Source organism: Engystomops pustulosus, chromosome 2, assembly GCF_040894005.1.
Source record: "Engystomops pustulosus chromosome 2, aEngPut4.maternal, whole genome shotgun sequence".
In the NCBI taxonomy this organism is placed as follows: Eukaryota; Metazoa; Chordata; class Amphibia; order Anura; family Leptodactylidae; genus Engystomops; species Engystomops pustulosus.
Window position 1 is genome coordinate 100,682,436 of NC_092412.1, and position 17,385 is coordinate 100,699,820.

The 17,385-nt window shown below is 38.9% G+C and overlaps 1 protein-coding gene across 2 annotated transcripts in view; it reads left to right on the top strand.

Annotated features, from left to right (window-relative positions):
• Positions 1 to 17,132, top strand: part of VWA3B (von Willebrand factor A domain containing 3B) — a 110,744-nt gene extending 93,612 nt beyond the window's left edge. The window contains exons 30-35 of one of the 2 annotated variants that reach the window (XM_072135708.1): positions 7,459 to 7,545; positions 10,247 to 10,368; positions 11,467 to 11,559; positions 13,735 to 13,900; positions 14,894 to 15,128; positions 16,260 to 17,131. In XM_072135708.1, coding sequence (XP_071991809.1) covers positions 7,459 to 7,545; positions 10,247 to 10,368; positions 11,467 to 11,559; positions 13,735 to 13,900; positions 14,894 to 15,128; positions 16,260 to 16,464 — 908 coding nt within the window. In that variant the 3' untranslated portion in view covers positions 16,465 to 17,131. Of the gene's footprint in view, positions 1 to 7,458; positions 7,546 to 10,246; positions 10,369 to 11,466; positions 11,560 to 13,734; positions 13,901 to 14,893; positions 15,129 to 16,259 lie in introns of both variants that reach the window. The other variant, XM_072135709.1, reaches the window with a different exon arrangement.
• The last annotated feature ends 253 nt before the right edge of the window (positions 17,133 to 17,385 follow it).

Genomic DNA, 17,385 nt, shown 5'->3' on the forward strand with positions numbered 1-17,385 from the left:
TCTGCTTTTTACAGGATTTATTTTTCTCTCTATAATCTTGTAACGCCTCATTGCTCTCCTTAAAAGACTATTTAGCCAAATTGGCTTTTTCTTGTTCCTCTTATGCTTTTTCCCATATGGTATGTGTTTCTCACAGGACTTTTTTTAGAATATTTGTGAAAAAGTCCCATTTTTGGGGGGGCTTTTGTTTTTGAGAACATTGGGGCAGATTTATCAAGTGTCTGAAAGTCAGAATATTCCTAGTTGCTGAGCAGTGATTTTGCCTTTATGGTGTGGCATGTGGTACAGGTAGTATTTAGGAGAAAACTACCTTTGAGGTCTATGCCCTGAGCTTATGGCCTAAATCCCTGAAATAATTTTTAAGACCCTTCCACCTAACCCTACTTTGTCATTGGAGCCAATGTGGACCATGACTGCTGGTTCCTCACCAGCCCCTCCCAGTAATCTGTCAACTCGATCCGCAACATTCCGAACCCGAGCACCCGGCAGACAACACACTGTTCTGTATGCACGGTCTTTGTGACAGATTGCCCTGTCTTTTACCATAATAAAAGAATCTCCCACTACCAGCAACTTTCTGGCCTAACTACAAGACTATTTACTTGCTCCTTGACCACCCCACAGTGGCAGTGGGCAAAGATTAAAGCAGAAATGCTTTTAGTAAATTGCATTACCATAAATAAATTCCTAGAAATATATCGATACATGTAGTGTATTAGCCTATCTGTATTTGAAGGAAATAAGCACAGAGGATGGTAAAAATAGCATGCGGGCTGACAGCCTGAAATCTATTGGGGCACATTTACTTACGTGTCCCTGGCGAGATCCCTTCTTCTTCCAAGTGTATTTAAGTGCATGTCTTGTGACACAATTTTAAAGTTAAATCCCACGCTCAGTCTGAATCCGTCGGATCTCTGACGGCCCGCCCTTCCCCGATTTCTGCCGCATGAAAGCCAGCGCAATTGTGCCAAAATCTGATTGCGTGCGACACAATCCCCTTTTAAATGCGTATCTTAGCCGTGCGAAACCCGAAAACGACGGAATATCCAACGAAAGTAAATAATCACCATGGTAGATTGATTTACTCTATTTCCATTGCCAGGTTACTCTAGAACACTTATAGTTTTGGCAGTACTAAACACAGCTACTGTAAACTTCCTTTACACCATGTACTGTAACATCTGTGTCCTTGAGGCTTCAGCACCAGTTGCTATCAACTTTGATTTTGTACTTCTTAATTTGTGTTCTGTCCTGAACTAGTCTGAACGCTGCCCTATTTCACTTCTGGCTGTCTTAATTGAATGCCAACACACCCAATTGTCTTCTGCTGAGCACATGGGTCTAAATAGCAAGAAAATACATTCTTCCTTTTGATTGACCGTATTTCCGACTGAATGAAGAGGGGAGGAGTGGGGTGAGGAGCGCTCATTCCCCTTTCCTTATCCACCTGGCCGTGTACAACGCCCTGGTTCTGACCCCGTTGAGCACACAGTCATGTGTGTGTAGCCTTAGTTTGATTTTGTCCTGCTTTTGTCCTGTTGTTATGTGGCAGTACACTTACAGGTGCACAGTAATATATGCTGCTTGGTTAAAAATGTAACTGTATACATAGGAATTTAAAAAAAAATGGGTATTAACACTATACAAAAATTTTTATGGAATGTGTTGACCAAAACAATTTCACTTCTGGAAGCAAGCCATGAAGCTGTTTATTCTTTCATTAAAGTGAAAAGGCCAGATGCTGTATTTGTCTTTGCCAGTAACACAGGAGTGCAACATGCAATGGATAATAGATAGACATTGTATGTATTCATAGACAAATAATGTACAAGACCACTTTAAGAAGATTTATGCACTTCATCTTCTAAATCCTCAAGAATATCCTTTCCTGATTAAAACATTAAGAACTACAGTTGGCATAATTGCTTTCTTGAAGATGTTTCAAAGATTAAGAGATGTAATTTCATGAAAAGGGTCAGAACTGCTCATAAAAAGACACACCAAATAATGCTATTAAAATCTGAGAAAAATATGGGGCCATTGTGACTTTTTACTATTTGTTCTGCAGAAGAGCTAATCAGAGTGATAAATAGTTTTGTTGGAAAAGATTCCATGAATTTTGCATTGAATATCCAATGGGAGCTCCTATAAGTACTTAATGACCTTTCCCAAATAAGTGTATTTAGAGATATACCTGTCATTCAGTGAATGTCCACTGGAATCTAAAAGGAAATCAACCACTTGAAAACAGTGGTTTATAGCCAAGGTCACTTACAAGCACTACGATCCACACTGATGACGAATCGTGTCTTCATAAGTTACAGGATGGCGGCATCCTCATTACATAGTTATGCACGCCTATTGCTGTGCAAGCTAGCTCGTATACAGTGGAATGGTAGGGAGGACAAGTGAAGAAGTTCCTCTATGCATTCGCTTCTTCCCTCCTTCTCCTTCCCAGTCCAATGTAGAACAGCCAGCACATGCATGCACTGGGCGTGCATAATTATGTATATAAACACCTTCCTGTCTCACACTGCTCCAGCCTGTTCTCCTGGAGTCACCCAATGGCCTACATTAATGAAAGGCCTCATTCACATGGCAGTTGGCAGATGTATATACGGCCAACGTATATCATCGGATATACGTCCCCCCGTAGGCCGGCAATGGACGCACAGCGCCATATGGAGTGGCACGATGCCACACACATGCGGCATTGTACTGTTTCGTGGCCGGGAGAAAGATAGAACATGTCCTATCTTTGCCTGTAGTATGCAGGGTGCGCCAGATTCATACATTTTGGCGCATGTTCTTCATGAATCTGGTGCCCCCTGCACTGCTCTGATAGAGTGCACCAATTTTTTTGGGTGCACCTTTAATACAGGGCGTGCAATGCAATTTTATCGGACACTGCATGATAAATGTATCACAAGGCCCCACGACTGTGCCCCAGAACACCCTTTTCAGTGCAGAATTTTGTGTCACGGACACTTTGCACCTTCTGCTTGCACATGTATTTATAAAGTCAGACAGAAAACTGACACAGGGGCTTCATTAAATATGGGCCTTCTGCAAGCACCTCCTATTCACCAGAGCTCAGACATGTAAAAAAAAGACAGCAAGTAAGTATTTGGAATGCTGAATCACTTGATGAGCATTCAGGGATTATTATTAAGGCAGCCAAGGGCAACTGATGTAAAAGAGTGACCAGCCCCTTTAAAGCACATGGCATTTGGGATCACAGTCTGAATTGGAGCCTGGAAGGTTCAAGTTACTGTCTGTAGCTGAATGTAATTGGTTCAAATCCCATAAATATGATTGTGAACCATATAAATATTGTTTAGGAAATATGTAAATTTACCATAAAAAATACTATCCACTGACATTGATAGCATATAAATTTCATGATTTTGTGCATTTTTATAGAATTTTCCATATATTGTTTTATTTTTGTTCTGCATGAACAATACTTTGAATGAATTCTATCTGTCTTGGATAAAACTGTATATTTAGTGAAGTGTCTGGCAGCATCTATTCCTCTTGTAGCAGCTGCTTTGCCACTTCTCATTTGGATTTTTTCAAGACATCAGGAGATTAGTTTTAGCCACATGACCAGGATTAATCTAAACTTGGAGTAAAGAAGTAACTATTACTCTCAACCAGGCTGCAGCCATCATTTACAGTAGGTTTCTGCCTCTCTGCCATTCTATATGAGAATGCCATGTACATATAAAAGGGTATATAGTATTTGATGGTATTCCATACTTAACAATCAATAAGGAGCAAGCAATCTCTTTGTTACATAAATGTCTGAAAGAATTCTTTATAATATAATATAATGTTCAAAAACTGGTAGGCAACATTCTAACCCTGCTTACTGTTTTTTTGAGCATTATTGATGGACTTTTTGGGTTGAGAGTTTTTTTTGGATATCACCTGATTTTGCCTTCAGGTCTGTGCTGCTACAATTTTTAATTATGTTAATGTAGCTGCATAAAATAGCAATTGAGGTGCATAAAGTTCTTCTTAATGTACAATAGGGACACTACCATGTATTACACTTAAAGGAAACCTACCACTTGAAGTGGCAGGTTTCCGATGGCAATACCGAGCACCAGCTCAAGGTGAGCTGGTGCCGGAGCCTATTTTAGTTTATGGCCGGCGCAGGCAGGTACGCGCTCGGCGCTTACCATGCGCGCGGCTCTCATTCACTTCCTATGTAGCCGCGTGCACGGTAAGCGCCGAGCGCGTACCTGCCTGCGCCGGCTATAAAGTTTAAAAAGTGTTTTAAACCGCAATACCGCGGTTTAAAACACTAACTAAAATAGGCTCCGGCACCAGCTCACCCTGAGCTGGTGCTCGGTATTGCCATCGGAAACCTGCCACTTCAAGTGGTAGGTTTCCTTTAAGTATGCAGCAAGTATTTTGTACAGACTCCTATTATAAGCAACATGTGGCCTTATGCTAAGCATGACTTAAACCTGAGATTAACAGATTGTCCAGTGGATTCTGCAGGATTTGCCTGTAGTTACAGAAAGTGATTGGCAGAGGAAAGATCAAAGATGTCAGCATTCACACACAGAACAAAGTACAAGACATGTGTACGTGCAAAGTGCCGTCATGACTTCACATGTTTTTCAAGCATAGATGTTCGTTTGTATGATAATAATAGTCATTAATCTCTCACTTTAGAATACTAGCAAATATATTGTACTTGGTTACAATATTATCATTCAGTTTATGTTTCAGAACAGTATATATACTGCCGGTAATATAGTGACAGAACATACATACAGGCCCATATTTACTAAAAACAGTGCTCGTGAAGTGTGCCGAGTCGACCATGAATCCGGCGCTCCTTGTACTGCCCCGACAGAGTGCACCACTTTTTTTTTTTTTGTGCACCTTTAACATGGGGAGTGTGTCACAATTCTGTCAGACTCTGCATGTTAAATCTGGCGCACGGTTCCACTGTGCACCGGAACACCCCTTTCAGTGCAGAAATTTGTGTGTCATGAAGTTTATTTTAGCAGTTTACAAAAAAAACAAAGACACTAGATTTTATTGGGGGAGGACAGCTTTTGGGCCTCTCAAGGCACCCACTGCACCACGTTAGAGGACATCTACCATTAAATTCCCTCATGGTAGATGATTTATACTCACCTCCCTGTCCCTTACCCATTGGCGGTAATGTACTTTTACTATAAATAGAAATGGCCACATTTAGTAGAAATAAATGGTTTTAAAACATTCAAATGAGCCTGAGAGTCTCTGCATGTACAGGCAGTCCCAAGGTTACATACAAGATAGGGTCTGTAGGTTTGTTCTTAAGTGGAATTTGTATGTAAGTGGGAACTGTATATTTTATCATTGTAATCCCAGCCAGAACTTTTTTGGTCTCTGTGACAATTGGATTTTAAAAATGTTGGGTTGTCATAAGAATCAGGATTAATAATAAAGCTTCATTAGAGACACCTTTGATAACTGTTATAGCTGATTATTGTAGCCTGGGACTAAAGTACAATAAATTACCAATATCCAGAGGTGCGTTTGTAACTAGGGGTCGTATGTAAGTCGAGTGTTCTTAAGTAGGGGACCACCTGTATATATAAAAGTGTATATAGCACCTCCAAGCTCCTCCGTCTTTTAATTTACTTAGTGCTCTCTTCTTGCCTTCCAGCTGATAAGAACTGCGGCTGTGCAAACACCATTGTATAAAGATTTGCAGAAAGCCTCTGCTCGTAGTGTAGGCAGGAGGCAAGAGGAGAGCAATGAATAAATTACAAGACAGCTTAGCACTTGACTGTGGTAGTGTGTTTATGATATATCATGCTTAGGATGAGGTGTGGGGGGGGGGGTTGTTATGGATGTATGTGCCCCCCCCCCCCTTTTCCCCACCCTTCCTTCCCTTTTCTTGTAATCTGGTAAAACTATTTTACAAGGCCATAAGAATGCTTATTTGGCCAACTTACCAAGGATTCTGACTCTTGAATCGGAAGTGGGACCCACTAAATGTTGAAGTGAACTGTTGCTAACAATCTGATCCAAGCAGAGCCTAGTGAACAGCTCTGATCTTCCCCCTCCTCCCAACCCCTTCTTTTCCTTATTCCCCCATCCTCCTTTTGGGTCTTTGACCCACTGTTTTTGTTGTTGGCCCGATGATAAGGTCTTAAAAATTTCAATAAATACAGTTAAAAAAAAAAAATTTGAAAGACAGACGAGTTCATTTGAATAGTTAGAAACCTTTATTTAATCTAAATGCAGCCATTTCTATTTTAAAATTACTGGAAAGGGGTGCAGGATGGGGAGGTGAGTATAAATCATCTACCATCAGGAATCTACATACAGAAGTAGATCCAATGCTAGATTCATCTGGCTTCTTTGTGCTTGTGTACATGCGTATCTTTCCTACAGCCAGCACAGGAGCTACTGGGCATACACAGGGCTACTGAGTAGCCAACGGCAGGATGAGACCTTGTGCAAATGCGCAAGCACAATCAGGAGCTTGGTGAGGATGCGCAAGGAGGCGGCACTGTGGATTAGCCTTAGCTCCCAGAGCTGGGACAAGCTAGTGCACTCTCCAATAGCCTCTGCAGGTAATTAGCATAATACTAAGATAACCTTTTGAATAAGTAAGACTAGGTAACTGGACATGCCTAATACAGTTTAGGGCTTAGGGTGGCAGCAGAATTGTACCATTGGATCTACTTTTGTGTGTACATTCCTGATGGTAGATTTCCTTTAAATTATGCCCCTGTTATAGTTAAAATATCCTGTCATGATGCAATAAGCAGAATATTATGAAACCATTATTTTATTTTGGAAGGAAAAGCTTCTCAATGTGGGTGTAACAGAGGTACAGAAGGGTGTAGTAGGTGTATGGGGAAGTGGAGCCAGTAGGTTGTCTGCCAAAGCAATCTTTATTCCTAGCATAAGGCACATCACTGATATGTAGTTATTGTCACTATTTTATAATGAAAAGTACATAGCACCCTTTGGTAAAGTAGAAGTAGCTGTACTTCCCATCAGCTAGCAGGACATCACCACTGATGAGAACACTCATTCAATCACTCATTGCTGATGATATGGAGTGGGAAATGACTGAGGAATTGCTGCACTGACTACAGCCCTCTACTCATCAGGAAAAAGAAAATCTCTTGTAGCTGACATTCTTCATGTAATGGTGTAGTCCAATCTGAATAGACAGCAGTGCTGCACAACACCAATGAACTACATATTCCCATTATCCTTTCTACATAGTATTTTTTAACTATAATTTGCATTGTCACATCTTCAGATTATTTTCACATCTTCAGATAAATTACACATAGATCTTAAAATCTGAGATTCCCTGTAACAGGTAAGTTTCCATTGACACTATCTGAATTGTATAATAAGCATGTTAACTTTTACTTGTTATGAAACTTCTTGATATGGTTTTGTTGCTTCAAATTTTTTTAGAGTCACCATTTCTGAATAAGGATCAGTCACTTCTACCAGGACAAAAGGTGGTGTCTCTCTGTTCTCACAATGGATGGTATAAAGAAGGTACTCTGGCGACATCACAATATACAGATCTTACCAACATGCTATTAGAGTCACATAGCATTGCTGTCAGAGGTGTAACTCTTGCCCTAATGCAAAATCTAAAATGGGTCCCACTTACCCTGTGTCACTGATAGTAATGGTATCTTCTTAGGTGGCAGAGTAGCCTTTAAGCCCCTTAGGCCACAGAAAAGTGTTTTAGCCACCTTTCTCTCTTACCTCTCTAAGGGCAATTGTATATATATATATACGGTACATACACTCACCGGCCACTTTATTAGGTACACCTTGCTAGTAACGGGTTGGACCCCCTTTTGCCTTCAGAACTGCCTCAATTCTTCGTGGCATAGATTCAACAAGGTGCTGGAAGCATTCCTCAGAGATTTTGGTCCATATTGACATGATGGCATCACACAGTTGCCGCAGATTTGTCGGCTGCACATCCATGATACAAATCTCCTGTTCCACCACATCCCAAAGATGCTCTATTGGATTGAGATCTGGTGACTGTGGAGGCCATTTGAGTACAATGAACTCATTGTCATGTTCAAGAAACCAGTCTGAGATGATTCCAGCTTTATGACATGGTGCATTATCCTGCTGAAAGTAGCCATCAGATGTTGGGTACATTGTGGTCATAAAGGGATGGACATGGTCAACAACAATACTCAGGTAGGCTATGGCGTTGCAACGATGCTCAATTGGTACCAAGGGGCCCAAAGAGTGCCAAGAAAATATTCCCCACACCATGACGTTGATACAAGACAGGATGGATCCATGCTTTCATGTTGTTGACGCCAAATTCTGACCCTACCACCGGAATGTCGCAGCAGAAATTGAGACTCATCAGACCAGGCAACATTTTTCCAATCTTCTACTGTCCAATTTCGATGAGCTTGTGCAAATTGTTCTTAGCTGAAAGGAGTGGCACCCGGTGTGGTCTTCTGCTGCTCTAGCCCATCTGCCTCAAAGTTCGACGTACTGTGCGTTCAGAGATGCTCTTCTGCCTACCTTGGTTGTAACGGGTGGTGATTTGAGTCACTGTTGCCTTTCTATCAGCTCGAACCAGTCTGCGCATTCTCCTCTGACCTCTGGCATCAACAAGGCATTTCCGCCCACAGAACTGCCGCTCACTGGATGTTTTTTATTTTTCGGACCATTCTCTGTAAACCCTAGAGATGGTTGTGCGTGAAAATCCCAGTAGATCAGCAGTTTCTGAAATACTCAGACCAGCCCTTCCAGTAGATCAGCAGTTTCTGAAATACTCAGACCAGCCCTTCTGGCACCAACAACCATGCCACATTCAAAGGCACTCAAATCACCTTTCTTCCTCATACTGATGCTCGGTTTGAACTGCAGGAGATTGTCTTGACCATGTCTACATGCCTAAATGCACTGAGTTGCCGCCATGTGATTGGCTGATTAGAAATTAAGTGTTAACGAGCAGTTGGACAGGTGTACCTAATAAAGTGGCCGGTGAGTGTATATATATATATATATATATATATTGAGAGGGCAGGTATCTGCTGTACAGACAGTTGAAAGCTGTGTGGTAAAAGCCCTGGATTTGACTACAGTAACATAAGAGGTAAAGCAGACATATGGTAAGCAGGTGTAGTCTGTGGGGGAGATTTATCAGTGTTTCTATATCAGTTTTTCAGTGTGGAAGCAATGATATAATCGCAATTTGCACACTGCAAGAAATAGCCGCACTGCAAGAAATTGCGATTATTTCTGCTATTACACAGTCTCCACGCCATGTGGATATGGAGTGAGAGTAGAGGGGCACAGCTGTCAGCGGAGGGAATTCCTGCCCTGTGCCTGCGCAATTTTTAAAAATCAACAAACATTCACTCAAAACGATTAACTGAAAACTAGTTTTGTTCGCCAGCCAGATATCTAAGCCTCATGATATATCTGCTTTGGCGGCGAGGGTCGTGGCTTTAACATACGCCAGCAATTGAGTCCTGATGTATGATAAATCTCCCCCTGGTTTTCTATGTTGACCTAGCATGTGCAAACCAGTAGGTGATGTACCACATGTGCATCTGAAGGCTGGAGTGTGGTTACACACAGCAAAGAGTGCCACAGAGCGCCACCACATCCTGCTGGTCAAGAAAAGGTGCCTAGCAGCCAGGTATTCTTATAGAGAGGGACCTAAACCACTATTAGTTATTGCTCAGCTGAGCAGGGTTTGTTTTGTTTATGAATTTGCTAAGGCTGAATTTATGTTGAAAGCTGAAGTGTGCAAATAAAACACTTGCTGTGGACTTTTCCTGCTTCCTGCACTACTATCTAGTGTCCGCCAGAGCAATTCCCCACAGTAAATAAATATATAAATATGTTTTAAAAAATATATATGCATACATGCATATGTGTGTATACTGGCTGACTTTTGTAAATAATAGGTTGTTTGCAAAGAATAATAATAATAATCTTAATATATGGTGCCATCATATTCCATAGTTCTTTAAAGAATATGGGGGACATTACAAATAAAATAAGTCATGGTATAGTAAAAACATGAAACAATACGAGTGAGGGCCCTGCTCCGATGAGCTTGCAATCTATGAGGAGAAAGGGGGGAAAAGACAATGTAAAGATTTTTCACTTTCATGCTGTAGTCACACTCCTGGTTACACTTACAAATACTAAAAGAAAGTCCTGCACCAAATACTGACATATGATTATTTCACTTTTACAGGATCCATTATCCATGACTGTGGAGATCTTAGCTATTTTGTTGAGAAACTCTCTGGTGAAGTGACAAGGATACATAGAGATGATCTACTGACTGAGAGTGATGACTACAAGAAGGAGATAAAGGTGAATGCAATTCTAAAGATAAATTAACACCAACATTAATTGAGAGTTGTTTAATACATTTATTAGGGTCAATTCAAGAAAAATATGGCTGCTTTCTTTCAGTCCTACACCTAACCATGGTTTATACCAGTATTACAGCTGAGCTGTATAGAGATGAATAGAGCTTAGTTGCAATATCACAAACTATCCATGGACAGGAGAGGAGCTATTTTTGGAAGAAAGCAGTCATGTTTTTCATCCTCCGGACACCCCCTTTAAGCTTAACTAAGTTGCTGGAAATCAGTCAGTATAGCTTGTTACTGGCAGAGCTGGTGAAAAGTAGAAAGGCTTATAAATATGTATATTACATTGATAAATAGTTTTAATGTTGCCTACTTTTAATTTATATATTTATCTCTCAATCTGTATATCTTTCCCATACATCTACTTTTGCCTTGACTTAATCATCTTAAAGCCATGTCTTGTTCTGCCCTTTAAAATATGTAACCTTCACTATATGCTTTACATGAATACTGTACATACTATAGCAGTTCTCTTCAGCCCAGTAGTTGGAACCAACCCAACAACATCAGCCAGGAGGACTATTCACAGCGGTGCCTCTGCATCTTTTTATCAGGGTTCACACTTGTATTAGGCACACAATGGATGCTTTCAGTCTACAGTGTAGAAAACTACATTTCTAAAGGATAAAAAAAAGTTGCAAATGAAAAATAACAATGTCGGTACTTACCAGGGAACATTGCATCCAGTGGTGGTGGTGGTGGGGACACGATTGAACCAATTTTAGCTCAGAAGGATATTGAAAATAAATATCATGGCTGAAGTGACCATTTTGATTAAATCCACATTTTAAATCCTAGTTTAATAAAAAGTTGTAAAGGACAACTAGGTGTACAATGTGCCTGTAGAGATACAATAATACAGCGCTCAGCAGTATACAAATTGCAGGTCACAAGTTGGAGTATAAAATGTATTTATCAAGCTGGAACAATTTCCTTTTAGCCACGTCCCTCAATTCTTTATTGACCTTGCATAAAAACAATTTAGAAAGAGAACATTTCATGTCATTTAATCATGTGTCTTACTTTTCGTCTGAAGGAAAATGACCCAGTGATTGGACCTCATCCACTTCATCCTGGGAGTTATTGTCCAGGAGTTATTGTAAAGTGTACTTCTGATCTTAAAGTGATGGTAAGGGATACAGTTATATCTTTTTATGTTACTGATGCTAGTCCGTATGTCAAAGTGGAAATATATACATTTATTCACTGTTTACTATTTATCTGTATGATGTATGTTGAAATTTAATAGATATGGCGCAAATAGTTTCAACTGATGAGGTCACTTCTGAGTTTCTGAAAACGAAATATAGATATAAACCGAAACATTTGGTTTAAGATCAATCACCATTATGTAGCATAACCTCTATCATGTTTCAATATTTATTACTTGTCACACTTGAGACTTCCATGAACTTGGAGAAGCAGGACCCCAAAGCAGGCTGAATGGGACACCCCTTCCCACTCATACATGAGAGTTACAATCACCCACATTTAAACACTCATATATATATAAAAACCATTTATATACTTATTGATACATACAGTATATGCACACCATATTTCGAATGTTGCATGGAGGTACCATTAACCTATGTCACAGTACTGTTATGTATATTTATACTCACAGCTCTTATAATCCAAGGTATTCAAATAGAACATATATAGGTGCACCCAATCTTAGCTTTTATATACGTCAAAGAACAGTGGCCACACTATTGTAGGAAAGTCGCTAGTCTATTGTAGCATAGTAATATTATGTGATCTATAATCTTTGTACCTCCAATCTTCAATGCGAGTAGACCTGCCCCAGTATCATGTAATGGCTCTAATGTTCGATGCCTTATTTCCCATGGTGTATGTCTGCTGATACCAGTTCTTTTTAATCATATCATATTAAAGCGCATAACTTTTTTTGATCAGTTTTGTTGAAGCCCTTACACTGCAATACACTTGTATTGCAGTGTAAGGGCTTCAACAAAACTGATCAAAAAAAGTTATGCATTTTAATATGATACAATTTAAAAAGAACAACTCTCTTTGCAAAAAATAAGCCATCAAGCAGATCTGTCCACAGAAAAATACAGAAGTTATGGTCCTGTAAAGTTGTTGATAGTAAAAACAATGTGATTTTCTCTAATATTGGTTTTGTTCAGTAAAATTGGTCAGGGGGGGGGGGGAGTGCTAAACATCCCAAATAAAAATTGATAATTTTGTTTGTGTCCCCCTTGAAATAGTTAATAAAATCTCATGAATGCTTATTCATGAGATTTTATTAACTATTTCAAGGGGGACACAAACAAAATGATCAATTATCAATAGATGCTTAAAATGAATTTTCTATACATTGTATCTCATACCGCAAATAACAGGCCCTCATATGTTCGCATTACCAAAACAATAACATTTTATAGCTTGTACAATATGACAATACAAATCTGCTCTGAATGGCGCTGCTTTCATTCTATGCCCAGCCGTGCTCCCATACAGCAGTTACCATCACATATGGGATATCGCTACACTCGGGAGAAATGGGGCATCAAACGTTGCAGAATGTTTCTTCATTATGAAAGTGTCAGTTTGGCCTAAATGAATGTATTTTCCAAAAAAATTCTAAAGTTTCTAAATCGCACTCCCATATTGTTTTAACCCATATGAAAGACTTAAAGGGTTAATAGACTTAATAGAAGTTGTTTTACATGCATTGAAGGGGTGAAGATTCTATAGTGGGGTAATTTATGGGGGTTTACTGTTATTTAGGCCTTTCAAAGTCAACTTGAGTTGTCCCTCAAAATGTGAGTTTTGGCAATTTGAGAATGAGAAAAATTGCACCTAAAGTTCTGCGCCTAGAAAAATGAGAGGATGCATGAAATATCATCTCAACATAAAGCAGACATTCCGGAAATGTTAGTTATTAAACTTTTTGGGTAGTTTTACTTTTTGTCTGGAAAGCAGTACATTTCAAACTTTGAAAAAGAAGAATTTTACAACTAACATGAAGTACAATGTGTAACGAAAAAACGTTCTCAAAATCACCAGGATATGTTAAAGTGTTCCGAAGTTATAACCAATTATCGTGACACATGTCAGATTCGAAAGTCACTAAGTCTGGTCACTAAGCTGAAACCAAGCGATAAGGGGTTAAAGAATACATGTTGTGTTTATTTGTGTTATCTTTAGTTAATATTAAAAGTTCATATCATATCAAGTTTTCATATCAATGTAATTATCATTTCTGAAAAATGTTGTTATTTGTGTCTTATACTATAATGAATGTGCATAACCAATATCTTGATGACTTTTGTAGGTCCGGTACTATGACAGCTCTGAAGCTTTGGCTCCAAGAGAACATATTTACTCAGTTAGCCCAGAAAAATATAAGAAAGTTACTTCACACATCTTGGCATGTGAACAGAGATGGGTCGGGCAGCCTGTTGTTGCTAGGAATGATGAAACTGGCACATTCCATTTAGGTATTGTAGGGATACATCCATTTATGTACATGCTTAAACCTGTCATAATCCCAATTTACCATTTATTTTACTCTGCTTTTCAATTAGCATTTCAATATACATTAAATAAAAATTCCAGAATCATCAATAAAATAATAAAATATTGAAGTTTTCCCAGTGACTCCTGACTGCTTGCAATAGGGTATTGGCACTTTCCTTTGGATTATGATGAGAGATAATAACTCTGTTATGGAGACAGATTACATATTTCACAGTAGGTGATGAGGACAGCTTCCGTCAGTTATGTATGATGACCTTCACATAAGAGCATGCTCTACATACAGTAGAAAATCATGGCCCGTTTATGACAGATCTAGAAAAATGTGCATATTTGTGTTTTGCATATTATGCAGTTTATTCATTTTTACAATGACAAGGTCTACATTTTGTTGTGACAAACATTTTTCATTGCATATTTTATTTTGCAAATTTGCAACAAATATGCAGAAAAATATATACAAATTTTAGTTGCAGATTTTGATTTAACACAAATGACGTGTGCATTGCATGTGTAAACTCAATGGAGAAACAACAGAAATGACAGCTTTTCTCCTCAGCAGTACTTGCTGCTTTTTCTACTGCCTCTTGCTGCACAGCAACTCATCATCCTCTTCCACAGCTTGCAATCCGTGTCTGAAGAAGGTCTATAGTAAAGACCGAAACGTTACATGAATTTGGATTGTCATACTTTGTACACCAGTAAAATTCTGTGATTTTGCATCATCAAATGGAGTGCCAAGTGTTTTATTATTATACTTAACGGACAGGTATCCCACTTGAGCACCCTCTTGTGCACCCTCTTCTACAGAAATGACATAATGCTGACATCCAAAAATCCACATGATTTCTTGTATTCTCTGCAGATATTTGCAGCAACTAGTGAGTTTCAAAACTCCATCCACTTACATTGTGCAGCAAAGTTATAAAATTATTCATGTTTTTATTTTTTTGCAGCTGAAGTAAAAAAGCTTATTGACATTAGCAAGAAGTATGTCATTGCCTGGGCAGATGGTACAACAGCAGTACAAGACAAGGAATGGATATTTGGAAAGTTCAGTCATCCACATGTACTCAATATTGGTGATCCCGTCTTGACATTAGCATATCCATCTTCACTGACGTTCTTACCTGGAGTCATAACTGGCATCAGTGGGAAGAAGCTGCAGATACTATTATGTAATGGGAAAAGGTTGGTCTGTTTTAATATAGCATTTGTTAAATATTACATTGGAGATAAATATTGAATGCAATTTTTTTTTTAAATCCTGCATTACATCACACCGCGACAGAAATACTACTGTCTAATATTTGGGCAGTGGAAATATAAAAAGGATTTGTCTATTGAGGTGGCTCATGCTGGCTGAATTTCTATATCTTATGACACCCTAAAATTACACTACCTGTTATTTTGCTCCCTTTGCACTATTGTTAAGGGCGCATGTTAAAGAATTTAAAGTCATGTCCTGATTTCCTGCAGCAGAAAATATATGTGCCATATTTAATATTCACTCCACAGGTCATTATGTAAAATGTTATTCACTTTTCTGGTACCATAATACATTGCATTGCAAGCCAATCCACTTATAGGGGCAGATTTACAAAAGTGTCTTAAAAGGGTTGGCCACTTTTCAAAAAATCTCTTCCATTAAACATGACTCTGCTTGAATATGTATCTGTGCCTTTGCTGCCTTAGAAGGCTTCAGCCTTTGTCTGTTTTCACCATCTGCCCTCTGAATACATAAACAATTTCCTCTCTCTCAGAGGTCTAGGCCATCCTTATGGCGTCACCGTCTGTCTCTCTTCTCAAAGTCCATCCTCACTTACGGAGATGGGAAGAGCAAAGGGGACGAGAGTTTGATGGGTCATACTCATGCTGCTACAGCTCCTCCTATTCAGTTCAAAGATAGAAACAAAGTAACACAGAGGGTTTGCACACAGAATCACTTAATTTTGGGAAAATATGCAAAGTTTTCCAGGGTGGGATAAGTAAAAATGACCCAAATCACTTGATGAACATTCACAGATTATCCACAAGGCACAAGTGGCCAACCCCTTTAAGAGCAAAGTTAGACTGACTTCACAAAAAATGTCTGTACCTCTTGATGAATGTGTTCTAGACAATTTCCTTGGTGCTAATTACAAATTGCGTCAAAGTAAACAAATTGTAAAGACCCCTTAGAAAATTGGTTGACTTCATAAGAACCCCCTCTCATCAGTGTCATAAATATACTTTAGATCCATTCGCTGTTGCAAGTAATAAATAAGACTGCTGTGGAATGACATTCTGCTTGTAACACTGTCGATGGTTCTTGTCTTTAAGATGTGGGAATCTGGAAGCTCATCACTGTTTTGGCCTCTCACAGAAGACATATGACAGTGCTGTAGAATTCTACTACAAGAACAATCAGACAGTAGATTCTGATGAAGATCATATCAGCTCAGAGAATGAGGATGCACTTTCAGATGTATCTTCCTTTACAATATCATCAATTGAGTCAGAAAAGAAAAGTGTTAAAGGTCTATGATTCATGTCACAGTGGAAATTTTTTGTTCTGTTTTTTTTTTTTTTTAACTACGACAAAAAGTACTGAACATTGTAGGAAGTAAATTCTTTGCAGCCACTTGGGGTATGTTGACACAAATATATGCCCCTATCAAAGAAAACTGACTGATAACTTAATCTGGGGATAAATGCCAATTGGCTAATACGTATAATTGTATCCGCTCTGTAAAGGGGCAAGTGACATGGATGTAATGCTGCTGCCCATATTTTACATTCTGTTTAGCTTTTCCTATATTCTAGGCATATCTTTAGTGTGTTTATTTGGGTTAAGTGTTTAATTGGAACACAAGCCAATTTTAATTAATTCTGTTGCTGTGCCAAAGCGCATATGGTGCCACATTTGAATGAATGTTTACCCTGTTTTTGCAAATTAGAATATATTTTAATAAATAGACCAATTATGCTCTTTCTATCCAGGTTTTTCTGGATACTTTGATTTTTATATTCTGGAATTGAACAAATCAGAACATTTAATGTTTATAGAGACACCAATATAATTATAATAAACCAATATATCTGTGTGATTGTGTGTGATTAATACATTCTAAAAAAAAGATTTAGGTATTGATTACAACCTGATACAAGACAATTGCTGTCTATACGAAGAGATATACAATGTACACTGTTCAAAATAAATAAAATGATCACTTGAACATATTGGGGCTCATTTACTAAGGGCTTTGCGACGCACTTTTGTCAGACTGTACACATTCTTCTAGGCTAAAACGGCTTGCACAGCTATTGTGTTGCACGTGAACCTTTTGTGGCGCAACTGGCTTGCCTCCATGCGACACAAATTAGGGGGCGTGCCGACGGTCGGCCCGACTGATTCTTACTGAGTGCTGTATTAAACTTGCAAATTGTGTCACACACTGTATGTTAA